Raw genomic sequence first — 14514 nt, forward strand, 5'->3', positions numbered from 1 at the left:
TAAAACAACTCGGGAAATGTTCATCAGATACTGTTATATAACTAGGTATTTCGGAGAGGGGCTACAGCAGAGGATATGGGGGAAGGGTCTGTCTCGGGAAGGCCCCATAAGGTCCTGCTCAGTTACATAATGATTTGCCAAATAGAAAAGCATTATATATATATATATATATATATATATATATATATATATATATATATATATTTATTTTTTTTTTTTTTTTTTTTTTTTTTTTTGCAGTAGGTTGCAAAAAAGTACTTTTAAGGCAAGAGCCAAAAGCTATGATAGGATCCTAAAATGAAAGTATGTTGGAAATTATAGTTTATTATATCCCACTCTGCTTTTTGGTTTTACTTGGTCCTATTTGAAAATCACTTTATGAAATATTTGAATCCCAGATAATTAGCTAACACAGGAGTCAGCAAACTATGGCCGCAGTTAAATATGGCCTGCTGCCTGTTTTCGCAAGTAAAGTTTTATTGGAACACAGCTGTGCTCTTTTGCTTACATATTGTCTCTGGCTGCTTTTATGCTATAACAGCAGAGTTGAGTAGTTGTGACAGAGAACTTATGCCCCACGAAGCCTGAAATATTTACTTCCTGGCCATTTACAGAAAGTTTGCCAATCCCTGATTTAACACACCAGAAAGTAGTTATTCACTGTATCAAAGGAAGCATGAAACTTACCTAAGGAAAATTTTCATACTGGGCCTTTAGCACCAGGGAATATATAATTTACAGATTTTGATGGTATAATTATTTAAATTTAGGACTTCTAACTCTTACTTCCCCAACCATTGAAACTCCTAAGGGTTTTAACTTTAAATGACAGGCTGCTTGGGTCATAAGTTCGGTTCATTTATCCCCTTCAAATTATTAAAAAAAAAAAAAAAGCCTAAAGAAAAGGCAGAGTGAAGTTCTAGAAGAATTTGTGTACTAGGCATGTTAACTGCATACTCAGCTGTAGCATAGATTGATTATTTCTTGAAGGGGAGGAACACAATTCAAAACGACTTTGAGATTTCCCTGGTGGTGCAGTGGTTAAGAATCCACCTGCCAATGCAGGGGACACAGGTTTGAGCCCTGGTCCAGGAAGATCCCACATGCTGTGGAGCAACTAACCCCGTGCGCCACAACTACTGAGCCTGAGCTTTAGAGCCTGTGAGCCACAACTGCTGAGCCTGTGCTCCACAACTATTGAAGCATGTGCACCTAGAGCCTGTGCTCTGCAACAAGAGAAGCCACCACAATGAGAAGCCCGTGTACCGCAACAAAAAGTAGCCCCCGCTCACTGCAACTAGAGAAAGCCCGCATGCAGCAACAAAGACCCAACGCAGCCAAAAATAAAATAAATAAATAAGTTTATTTTTAAAAAAAGAACAACTTTGATGGGACTTCCCTGGTGGCACAGTGGTTAAGAATCCACCTGCCAATGCAGGGAACATGGGTTCAAGCCCTGGTCTGGGAAGATCCCACATGTTGCAGAGCAACCAAGCCCATGCGCCACAACTACTGAGCCTGTGCACCTTGAGCCCACGCTCCACAAGAGAAGCCACTGCTATGAGAAGCCTGAGCACCACAGGAAGAGTAGCCCCTGCTCGCCACAACTAGAGAAAGCCCGAGTGCAGCAATGAAGACCAGTGCAGCCAAAAAAAAAAAAAAAAAAAAAAAAGACTTTGGTAAGTCATAGACATTTAAACCAATGCAAAGTACAAAATTCATTTTTTACTAGTCATTGAATGTTTTGTCCATTTGATTTAAAACATCCAGATATTTGAAATATCCTAATGATCAACTTAAGATTAATACTTTAATCTCTGTACTTACACTAATGAAAACAGGCAAAAATAACTCAAAATTGAACAGAGCACTACAGGGTTAAACAAACTACAGTTCATATGTGGAAGAAAAAAAACTACCTGAAGTTGAAAGTTGGATATATAGAACTTACTCCAGAGTAAGAAAAGTGAATCACTCAATGTTAGATTTAATGCTAAGTTTTCTGAATGAGGTCTATCTTGAGAAGCAAAATTCTCTACTGCCAGCATTTCGGTAACAGTTATGATTTTTAAATCTTAATAATACATTTTCCTTTTCCCTAAGAGAGATTACTGTGTTTACTGCATTAAAGAAGGAGTTACTATATGAGTAATACAGAAGCAGTTTGAACAGCCACTGAACAGGATGATTTTTTTTTTAAATTTATTTTTGGCTGTGTTGGGTCTTCGTTGCTGCGCATGGGCTTTCTCCAGTTGCGGTGAGCCGGGGCTACTCTTCGTTGTGGTGCGCGGGCTTCTCATTGTTGTGGCTTCTCTTGCTGCGGAGCACGGGCTCTAGGTGCACAGGCTTCAGTAGTTGTGGCACATGGGCTCAGTAGTTGTGGCTCGTAGGCTCTACAGCGCAGGCTCAGTTGTTGTGGAGCATGGGCTTAGTTGCTCCACAGCATGTGGAATCTTCCCGGGCCAGGGCACGAACCTGTGTCCCCTGCATTGGCAGGTGGATTCTTAACCACTGCACCACCAGGGAAGTCCAGAGGGTGGATTTCTTGACACTATTTGTGACTTGAATTGCAAATAACAGGAGAAATGAAAAACCACATCAGCCACATTTAAACCTCCAATGTGGGAAAACAGTTATAGGTTGAATGGGTTTTACTGAAAATATTCATTCTACTTTGCTTTCGAAAATCTATTATCGAAACATTTGTGAGCTTGATATAGGGAACGTGATAAACAGGAGATTTCATTCTGTCTTTTCATGTGTTTCAGATGTGTATAGACCCCTCCCTGTCTGTAGCTTTGGGTGATAAACCACCCCCATTGTATCTCTGTGAAGAATGCAGCCAGAGGATTGCAGGGTAGGTATAAGAAAAGGAAATAGGGCTACAATAAGAAGAGAAGAATGATCACTTCGACTTAAACTGGTTATGTTACCTTCATTTTCCACTAGCCTCTCTGTTTTTTAAAGGTTAGTTTGTCAGATATTTAATATATATCAAACTTCCATTTGAAAAGATCTCAGCTTTGAAAAATTGCAGTATTTCTCTCCATGTGACAAGAGAAAGCAATTCCACTTAATAAAGCAGCTCCACTTTTCAAGTGACCCTGTGAAAAAGGCCACAGAGAAAAATAAAAGAAAGCTGTGGTTTTCAAACATGACATCAAATTCATATGGGTTTTCTATGCTTGTTCATTTCACAGACTCACACTCAGCTTTGTACAAATCATGCTGTATTTTGGTTAACTTAATTAGCATCTGGAAAGTATCATTTAAAGATAACTGAATATGATGAAATGCCTATAATTTATAATTTAGATGGAATGCATTAGACATTTAAAAAGTTTATTATGATAGTGCTCTTAATTACACATCCTTTATATTAAAAGCCTTTTAGCAATAGCGTGCAGCTTATAAACATTCATGTGGAAGGGTAACATTGCAATAAAGTTCAAAAATGAATTCTGTTTTTCTTTATAGGGACCACAGTGAATGGTTGATTGACGTTCTTCTGCCGCAAGGTATGGCTTACTTCAGAAGGGATGAATAATGAATAATCATGACTAATGGCACCGTTGATTTTTCTCCTTTTGTACTGTTTTATTTTACAAAGACAGCAACCAAAGTATTACTTTCTGTGCATACTCACTGATATGAAGCATGATATCAATGTCTTGCTTGTAATATACCCACACATGTAATAATGAGGGAAGAGGTATCATCTCCACCACAATTAGAGGTAGGTGTTGGAATTAGGATTCTGTATGACCAAAGCTGGATTCTGCCTTAAGGGATTTTCTGTGTATATAACAGGTGTTGCCAGTCATACGTTTGCTGTGCAAGTCAGAAAGGAAATAAGGAACATCATAGAAGAAGAGCATAAATAACGGGTCTTTCTCCTGCCACGGTTACCAGCTCTGTGTTTTTAGGGGAAATTATTTAATCGCTCTGAGAGTCAGTTTCCCCTTCAGTAAAATGGGGATAAATATATCTGACCCATCTCAATGAAAAGACGAGATTGTAATGCTTGCAGTTTGTTAGAGTTCTGAAAGCTGTGCCTGATGAGTTGGCAGGTTGCAGACAGAGTGTTTCCCTACACGTGGGAAAGGAGGTATTCCAGCCACCTAATTGCAGGATGAAATGACCAGGAAAAATACTTAACAGAGGAAAGATGAAAAGTGGAAAAAGCTGGGGGCATACTGAGCACAGATCAGGCGCCCAGGAAGAACTTGATCTATAACTTCAGAGGTAGATAATAAAAGAATTTTTATGAAAGGCCTCACTTAAAAAGAAATGTAAAAACCTCATGTTAACTAAATTCGGTAAACACTTTTTTCAAAACTTAAGGTCTTTGCCTGATGATAATTACACTCCTTCTTTGTAGTCTAACTCTTAATATTAGGTTATCTCAACCTGAAGAAATAAGTTGTTTAGTGAATGCTCTGCATCTGTAAAATGGGTCAATAATGTCAGCCTCTGTATCTTTTAAAGAGACATTTAAAAATTTTATATAAGAATATCTGTAAAAAGATTTGGGCTTATATGGGTAAAGGTAACCTTTTTTTCCCCTTAAATTAGTGAACTTCCAGTGCTCCGAGGTAAAAACCATAGTCAGGTTCTAAACTACGTTTTAAATTTCAGATATGTTGCTGAATTCTGGCCATCATCTGCAGATGATATTCATCTGTGGAAGAAAACTGATAATAACTTTTCATTATTTATCCAGAGATGTGATCCATTAACCTCAGGTTAAGATAAACTCCAAGATATCAAACTGTTAAATAACCATTAATTATACAAAATCAGTTTTAACAACTGAGTTGTTAATTTCATTGATTTGACATCTGCTAATTCATAATTTCCAGACAGAGTTTGGGAGACATTTATCTTTGCTCTTTTTTTTTTTTTTTTGCGGTATGCGGGCCTCTCACTGTTGTGGCCTCTCCCGTTGTGGAGCACAGGCTCCGGATGCGCAGGCTCAGTGGCCATGGCTCATGGGCCCAGCTGCTCCGCGGCATGTGGGATCTTCCCGGACCGGGGCATGAACCTGTGTCCCCTTCATCGGCAGGCGGACTCTCAACCACTGCGCCACCAGGGAAGCCCTATCTTTGCTCTTTTTAATAAGTTGTGACATAGGCATTTAGTCTATTTTTTGAGCACTTACTATTTCATGGGAAATGTTAACAGATTCTTGGAAAAATTATTTTCAATTACTCTCAAGCATCAGTTTTCATGAAAATAATTGGTATGCCCACTAAAAAGAGTTTTTATCCATTTATTAAAGTCAATCCTGAAGTACTAAAGTAATTTGACAGCCTTACTCCAGCTGGCCAATCCATGGGTTTGAAATTGCTTTCTCTTAAATAAGCCTGCAGCTGGTTTTGCACTAGTTAAGGACTGATGTAAGTTGATAGTTTGAGTCTAATTCATCCAAGTTATTAAGTTTTTTTTCTATAGTTCTGATATAGCCAATCATCTCCATGGTGAAACTCTAAGCATATCACATCAACTCAGTGTCATAGCCTAATGGAAGAACAGTAGACAGGGAATCCAGGGACATTTGCTCCAGATTGGCCTGTACCATTGATGGCCTGTGTGACTCTGAAGAAGCCATGTAACCCTCAATTTTGTTCTCTGTCAAATGAGGGGGTGAGGTTAAAGTTATTTGATCTGAATTCTAAGTCATGTCTGAGAAGATTGAATTATTTCTAAGAATAGGTGAAAATATTTGCAGCCTCATTAAACATACCACAGGTATTTTTTACCTCATTAAACATAAGTAGATGACAGTTTATGAGAGAAGGGCTGTTTTGGCCAAGTCTGGAGGTTGTGTTGCTAAGCTTGTTTTTTGCTCACCTTGGTGGCTGCCCTTATTTAAAACGGGCTCTCTTTCTTTGTTGATATTTTGTGTACCTTCCCCTTACAGCTGAAATATCTGCTATATGTCAGAAGAAGGTAAGAGCAAACCATCTGTGTGGTGGGGCATGATTTGCTGTGTTTGTATGTAAATTCATTCATTGACATCTGCCTCATTTCTGCACCATGGTTTCCCAGTATGTACATGTCACTGTATTTGTGAAGGGGGAAAGGAAATAATTCAGCATGCAAGATTGCTGTGTCTGGATGGTCTCTATTTACATTTCTGCTTTTGCTTACCCATCTATGCACAGTGTTTTTGAAAAGTAATCTGAAATAAAAGCATATGTGTAACTCTGGGATAGAAGTCTAAATACAAAAAGGTTTGAGTGACAATGCAATACATGCAACTTAACTTTGGTAAAGGATGATCGTGTTTGCTAAAAGTCTTTATCGTTTGGAAGTGGAATGCAAATAGTCCAATATAGGTGTGTCAGAAACATACCCAGACCAAGCATATATGGAAAATATTAATTTATATGTAAGTTGAATGATATCTCTAGTTAACAATTCCACTTTCGAATAGCCATTGTTCATGACGATTTCCCTAAGCCATTGCCATCTTCTTTTCTTGCTCCAGTTGTTGAAAAGTACAAGAGAAGGTAGTATGGTGTCATACAAAGAACTTTGGACTAGTTGGTTGTGATACTTGGGTTCTGGTCAGCTCTATTCCCACCTAGCTATGAGACTATGTACAAGTCATTTAAGCTTTTTGGGAGTTGGTTATGAGTGGATCCCTTTGGAGGGCTGTTTCAGTTATCTATTGCCACCTAATAAACCATCCTAAAATGTACTGGCTTATAACAACAAACATTTATTTGATCACAGTGCTGTGGATCGGCAGTTTTGCCTGTGCTCGCCTGGGTAGTTCTCTTGATAAACTCCTCTAGGCTCACTCATGTATTGATATTTGCAGTCAGTTAGTGGGTTTGCTGGCAACTGGTTGGTCCCAGATGACTTTACTCCCACGTCTGGGGCCTCAGCTGGTATGGCTGGAATGGTTGGGATGACAGGGGTGTCTGGCCCTCCCTCTTTCCATTAGGTGTCTCATCTTCCAGGAGGCTAGGCTGGATTTGTTCACAAGGTATCAGTGTTCTGAGAAAATGAGAGAGGAGGTTGCAAGGCCTTTTGAGCCTGAAGCTCAGTAGTCACACAACATCACTTTTTTTTTTTTTTTACAATGTTAAATGTTATGTTTTATCACGTTTACGATGCTGCGTTTCCAAGCATTATACTATAGAAAGAACACTCATTACTAACTTCTAAATCATAGTTTGTATCATATACCTTTTATTCTAACACAGCATCACTTCTGCTGCATTCCATTGGCCAAAGCAAGTCCAAAGGACAGCTCAGTTTCAAGGAGTGGGGAAATAAACTCCTCCTCTTTATAGAAGGAGCAGCAAGAATTTTGTGGTCATATTTAATGTACCACAGTCTACCCTCTGGGCATCATCACTTACATTCTTTCCATGTACCAAATACTCTCAGCACCTTATAAGACCTCCAAAAGTCTTACCCATTTATGGCTTCAGGCTTAAAGTCCATTGTCTTATGATCTGCATCTGGTCTGGTCACTGATGAAACCCCTCAGGTACGAATTTTCTTGAACCAGAGACCTGTGAACTAAAAAGGCAAGTTACATACCCAGCACAAAATGCGAGACAGGGATTGGAGAACAGCAACAGACCTCTGTTCAGAAAGACGAAGGGGAAGCAGATAGCTGTTACTAGTCAATAGCAGCTCCAGCCAGGAACATGTCAGCAGTTCCTCTGTCTTTAAGGAATAGCAAATGTGCCTTGATTAGGATCTGATTTTGCTTCCTGGGAATAGTTTCCTAATTCATTTCTTTCCTGGGATGCTCCCCTCTTTACGACATCTTTCCTGTATAATGAGAAATGGCCCATGTTGCAGCGGAGTAACCCTCTCAGTCTGCCTCCTGCATGTGGAAGTTGGGGTTCCATAGCCCTCTTTTCGTGTTGAACTGTGCCTGTCCCGTTTGGTCCTGCTGCTGGTGCTTTTGCTAGTATGCCTCTCTTTAAAACTCTGTGGATTTTCAGTGAATCTAACTGGGGTTCAGTGCCCTCAAAGCCACATCTATAATCCTTTTTGAGTATAGAAATGCCTTCTATACTTTGGGCATTTCAGCCCTTAACATTATTAGAAGCCCTGTTCTAGCTGGGAGGCTCAACTGGGCATCGCCTTATATAGCTTTCTGAAGTGTTAACAAGGGATCATATAGTCATTCAGCATACTTTTGATTTCATTTTTATTGCGAGGCTATTTCCTACTTTGAGAATCTTTTACAAGCTGGAGAGACTAGGATGAGAAACAGTTCTATTTCTAAATTGGCATTTCCTGGCTCTGGTAGTATATGTAACATACTTGACACCCAGGGTGGATCATTTTTTAACACTCCCCTCCTTTATATGACAAAACTATTTTCAGTAATAAGGTTAAAATTAACACATTTTAATTACTTATCCTTTAATAAATGTTGTGTTTTATATGAAAGTTAATTTGGAGAACTTTCCTTAAGTTCCTAATAGATCAGAATTGTTTGAGCTTGCTTTGGGCAAAGTTTGTGTCTTTCAGTACTACATATTCCTACATTTGAATAGTAGGTTTGAGATAAACATCAAGATTGTATCAAATACAACATTGTAAATTGGCTATACTTCAATAAAAAAATAAATTTAAAAAGATTGTATCAAATAAGCATCAAGAGACAGATGCTTTATTTCAATTCTGCTGTTCTGTGAGACCACTTGGAATTATTTATTTATGTTTAAAATTCAAAGCAGTGAAACAGAGTGGCTAGAGCGAACCTTTGAAAACATGCCCAGCTGAATCTGAACCTAAGGGAAATCTCTCTAATTTACTTTTTAAATGAATGCATGTAGCTGAGTCCACAGGGTTTAGGACTGATTGTGGCTTGGAAATATATTATTAAAACTTAGTAGGAACCACAGCAACTGTTTAGAACTTTGACCAACCAAAGGTTATTTAGGGGCAAAGTATTTTATTGCTGATATTATTTAGAATTGATGGCACATGGGGATAAGGCAGGTTGACTTTTAGTTGATATTCCAGATACTAACATACGCAGTATGTCCAGATACTACCTAAGAAATCACTCAAAATGTAGCAGCATGAAACAACTATTTAATTATGCTTACAGATTCTGAGGGTCAGGGATTTGGACAGGACACAGTCCACAGCCTATCTCTGTTTGATGATGTTTAGGGCCTCATCTGGGAAGACTAACTTGACTAGTTAGGGGCTGGAATTATCTAGAGACATCTAGATGGTATGTTTGGGCTCTGGGATGAGGTGACTTGAAGGCTGGGCTTAGAGTAGAGACTTACACATTGCCTCTCCATGTGCCTTGGCCATGGCACAGTCCTGAGAAGAGTATCCTGATGAGGAAGCTTCTGAAGAGAGAATATTCTAAGACAGCAAGTTGGAAGCTGCATGTCCTTTTAGAATTTGCCTTGAGAGTCATGTGAGTATCACTTCCGCCATGCTCTCTTGGTTGAAGCAGACACAGCCCATCCAGATTCAAGGCTCATGAAAGCATATCTGAGGAACTAAACCAAAAGAGCCTCACCCACAGCTGGACTTAATTTAGACAAGAAGACCTTGGACCTCCAGCCAGGAATTTGCATGTGGGAAGAATGTAAATAATTTGTGACCAGAAAATAGGATTGGAAATTGCAGGCCTTAAATGTCAGGACTTTATTATAGCTAATAACTACCCACTAAACCCATATCCACATCCTATTGTTTATGTAACAGTGGGAATCCCAGAGGAGCAAAGACTAACTATAACTGAAAGGAAGAAATAAACACTAACAATATACTCCGATATAACCCACCCTGCCAGTGATGTGGTTGGGTTTGGTTTGGTTTGGTTTGGAGAAGCCCCAAACCAGTAAGGATTCATGTGCTTCCAGAATGAAATTTAGTATGTGAAAGAGAAAGAAAAGGCACAAAGCAGGAAAGACACCTCACTTGGAGAAGTCAGGGCTGACTTGGATGCTGAAGAAGACTTGGGCTTCAGATGCAGAGGAAGCACACTGTATTTTAACAAATAATTTTTAAAAACTTGTTAATAAAAGGGAAAAAAGATCATAAAAAATTTAAACTTGCTTTTATGATTTATTGACCTGAGTCCTGTTCAGAAAATGAGATTTCCCAGCACTCGTATCCAAAGCCTTGTGCTAAAATCGAAGTGGAACAAGCCTTACTTTGAAATGGTTGTTCTGATAGGCAATTCAATACATTGTCAATATTTGGGTATACGTTTTGTCCTTGCCTTCTTCCTTCTTCTGTCTCCACACTTCCCAAGATATCTATCATGGAAGGTTCTCAGTCTTCCTCAAGCCCTGAGTTCATAATGGCTTAGGATATTATTTCCCCTATTATATTCCATCTTTTAAAAAAATTTTATTGGATTATAGTTGATTTACAATGTTGTGTTTCAGATGTACAGGAAAGTGATTCAGTTATACATATACATATATTCATTCTTTTTCAGTATGTTCCATCTTAATAAGCTCTATTGAAAGACTGAAATGCTCTCTTGACACAAAACATTGGTTATGTGGTGGTGACATCTCTAAAAGGCTTGGGCACAGTTTTGTGCAGAGGTCAGGGGTATTTCCTGATTGCTCCTCAAATTGCATTATGTGGGCGCTGCCTTTCTCCCCTGCTTCTTGTCAGGGCAGCTCTGATAATAAACCCCCCTGAGCTTCAGAATCTCTCTTATACTGCACCACTTTTCTCACTTCATCTGTTGACTCCTTTCCTCTAGTTGATGTCAGCTGCTGAGTCTGTGAATGGTTCTTGCTGTGTTTTGACGTTCCTGTGGTGTCCACTGACATATTCTTTAGGTCTTGATAGAAAGAGTGCCGGTGGGGATGGACAGGCCAGCTTTGGGGTCATTAGCTCAGTGCAGCACAGCTCCCTGCCTGTCCTTGAATGCAACAAGGACAGATGAGCTGCAGTGGAAATCGGCCCTTTAGGGGGTGGATAAAATAATTTTGAAAGTTTATTTTATTTTGAAAGTTTATTTTAGGGGTTAAAATTGTTTGTTTCCGACTCTGATGGGCTGCGATGCACTCTCTCTGGACTGCAATTTTAATTTTTTTCCATATTTCTGCTGAAAACTCTTGAAATGCTAACTTGAAGTAATCCAGGAAGCCCCCCATGCCCCATGGCTGAGGTCACTTTGCAGAGGACTTTTCAACACAGTTTCACTCATATTTAGAACGTTTCTACCACTCACACTAATAGAAACCACTTCTCACCTTTATTTTTAACTATAGCTGAAATCTCACTGGTTAGAGATGACCTGCATTTTGGAAACTAGTGGCCCTTCAGAAGTGTGTTGCCACTTCCAGTGGCCCTTTAAGTTTCCATGTGTTCCAATTAGTAGCCACATTTGCCTCAGTGGTGACTTTTAATTGATTTCACTCTTTTTCTTCTAGAACTGCAGTTCCCACGTTAGAAGAGCTGTGGTCACCTGCTTTTCAGCAGGGTGTTGTGGTCGTCACGGAAACAGGCCTGTTCGGTACTGCAAAAGGTGCCACTCAAATCACCACAGTAACGAACTGGGGGCTGCCTCGGAGACCCACCTCTATCAGACCTCCCCTCCACCCATCAACACTCGGGAATGTGGTGCCGAGGAACTTGTCTGCGCCGTGGAGGCGGTGATTAGGTAACAGCTTCCTTAGAAACTTACCCTGAAAACACTGCCTTTGCTTTGAGCCACCCTGTTCACATTGAGATGTGCAAATTTATTTATTTATTTATTTATATTTTAAAAATTATTTATTTATTTATTGTTTATTTTTGGCTGCATTGGTCTTTGCTACTGCACGCGGGCTTTCTCTAGTTGCGGCGAGCAGGGGCTACTCTTCGTGGCGGTGCACGGGCTTCTCACTGCGGTGGCTTCTCTTGTTGTGGAGCACGGGCTCTAGGCGCGTGGGCTTCAGTAGTTGTGGCACGCGGGCTCTAAAGCGCAGGCTCAGTAGTTGTGGCACACGGGCTTAGTGGCTCCGTGGCATGTGGGATTTTCCCAGACCAGGGCTTGAACCCATGTCCCCCGCATTGGCAGGCAGATTCTTAACCATTGCACCACCAGGGAAGTCCGAGATGTGCAAATTTAATTCAACTTCAAGTGCCCTCAGCCGGGCAGCTCACCTTCCACAATGTTGCAATGACGATGTTTTCATTCATTCATTCAGCAAATATTTTTATCTAATGCCAGTTATGTGCCAGGCATGTATCAGACACTTGGAAGACAGAAGAGAGTAAAATGTAACCTCTGCTTTCAAGTTACCCATGTAGGGACTGTAAAAACAGAAGAACGAAATTGAGATCCAGTATGGTGAGCACAATGACAACACAGAGTAGGGGGTCTTAGGGGAATGAAGTGGAGGCGCCAGTCAGAGTGAGGTGTGGGAATAAGGCTGTCCCAGACCTGACTGATAGCAGTGAAGGATGGGAGAGCTCTAGATAATTCGGTACTGGAATAAACCAGAAGGCTGTGGAGTAAGGCAGGGGCTTGATCCTGCAGGCTTCTGGCTTTTTCTCCTTCTGTCACACACAAAAAAGGAAGCTTTAGAAGTGATAACCTCTAGATTTGTTCTCTTTTTGTATAATATTCACTGAGGCAAGATTTTTAAAAATTAAGAAGCAATATTAGAATGCAAGTTTTTTTTTTTTTTTTTAGATGTTGGAGTAGGAGTTTATTAATTAATTTATTTATTTTTGCTGTGTTGGGTCTTCGTTTCTGTGTAAGGGCTTTCTCTAGTTGTGGCAAGCAGGGGCCACTCTTCATGGTGGTGCGCGGGCCTCTCACTATCGCGGCCTCTCTTGTTGCGGAGCACACGCTCCAGACGCGCAGGCTCAGTAGTTGTGGCTCACAGGCCTAGTTGCTCCGCGGCATGTGGGATCCTCCCAGACCAGGGCTTGAACCCATGTCCCCTGCATTAGCAGGCAGATTCTCAACTACTGCGCCACCAGGGAAGCCCCAGAATGCAAGTTTTAAAGCTAGGGACTAAGTCTTCTGTTTCTCTTATCCCAGTGGCTGATACATGTAGAAGTCCAGTAAATGTTTGCTAAATAAAACATTACAGAAAGTTTGGAAATAGAAAAAAAAATCAACCATACTGCTGTCATCATCATCACTTTTGCACATGTTCTTCTAGGTTTATTCAAATGCATATTTTATTTATGTAACTGTAATCACAGTGTATCCACATTCTTTTTGATGTAACCTTATACCATTAGCTCTTTTCCATGTTGTGTAGTTTCCACATTTATCCTTCTTAGTGTGTACATAATATTTATCTAGATTATTTTCCTCCACCAATAGATATTTCAATTTCTTCCTTTTTTTTTTTTTTTACTGTTAAAAATAACTCATAACTATTTTTGTGTACAGTGCTGTTCCTATATATTTTTTCTTAGGGTAGATGACCAGATGTGGTTGACTGGGTCAAAGGGTCTGAATATTTTAATGGTGCTTGATACATTACCAAACTGATTTTCAAAGAGTGTATGTGAATTTCATACATCACTGTATGAAACTGATAGTTTTTGCTACACCCTTGCCAACATTGGGTATTATTTTTTTAAATTGTCATTTGCTTAGCAAGTTGAAAAAGGAATCTTCGTTGCTCACTGTCAGGTCTTTGAATACTAGATACTAAAAATTTTTCCATCTGGGTACCAGTTCCTCAGTCTTTCCTTGTATTGTGCATTTGATGTCCACACAGCTTCATATTAGATATAGGAGAAGCGTTGACATCTAGTGGGATGGTTGGTGAACTAGAAGCCAGAAGGCATCAGTTCTGCTTGATTCTAATTGATTGGAGGAAGTAGCCTCTTTGTGCCTCAGTTTGTTCATCTTTGAAATGGGGATGGAGTAGAAAATAGTAAGGAAATTAGGCTCCTTCCAATTTAAAGGAGAGCAATGAGTGATGCTTGAGTACTCATGAAGTAATTGCTCTGAATAGGTCATAATCTCGTACGTGTTTTTTGGCAGTCTAACTTGAAATCTCTCCCCTTTGGCAGCTTGTTGAAAGAAGCCGAGTTCCATGCTGAGCAGCGGGAACATGAGCTCAATCGCCGGCGGCAGCTGGGCCTCTCCTCCTCCCACCATTCCCTGGATAACGCTGACTTTGACAACAAAGATGATGATAAACACGACCAGCGGCTACTCAGTCAATTTGGAATATGGTTCTTAGTAAGAAAAGAAGTTAACTCTTCTCTGCTTTCCTATGTTTCATTCCAACATTGCGCTGATGAGGAATTTCTTCTGTTCTTTTTAAAGAAGTAAATAGTAAATAGTGAAAAATTAAACTTAGCTTAGGGACTCTATACTCTAGGACAGTGACTGCACATTGGATTTACCTGGGAAGGCTTTTAAAAAATGCCATTGCCCAGATTCCACCCCAGAATCTTGGGAACTTTTTAAAAAGCTCCCTAGTTGATTCTAATGAATAGCCAGGTGTTGAAACCTACTGTGCTAGACCCTAAACTGTTGGAAATGCACAGTTTGACAATAAACAAGTGGGAAAGTTGCTAGGG

General features: G+C 39.9%; 1 protein-coding gene across 4 annotated transcripts in view; it reads left to right on the forward strand.

The window, feature by feature from the left end:
• The window catches only part of UNC79 (unc-79 homolog, NALCN channel complex subunit), a gene marked incomplete at its 3' end in the record, with an annotated part of 213226 nt that overhangs the window by 49427 nt on the left and 149285 nt on the right, over positions 1 to 14514 (forward strand). For all 4 annotated transcript variants that reach the window (XM_082619521.1, XM_082619522.1, XM_082619523.1 and 1 more), the window contains 5 exons: positions 2769 to 2857; positions 3478 to 3518; positions 5924 to 5952; positions 11406 to 11635; positions 13999 to 14170. In XM_082619521.1, coding sequence (XP_082475647.1) covers positions 2769 to 2857; positions 3478 to 3518; positions 5924 to 5952; positions 11406 to 11635; positions 13999 to 14170 — 561 coding nt within the window. The remainder of the gene's footprint in view (positions 1 to 2768; positions 2858 to 3477; positions 3519 to 5923; positions 5953 to 11405; positions 11636 to 13998; positions 14171 to 14514) is intronic.

Source organism: Mesoplodon mirus, assembly GCF_964341445.2.
Source record: "Mesoplodon mirus genome assembly, chromosome: 4".
NCBI lineage: Eukaryota > Metazoa > Chordata > Mammalia > Artiodactyla > Ziphiidae > Mesoplodon > Mesoplodon mirus.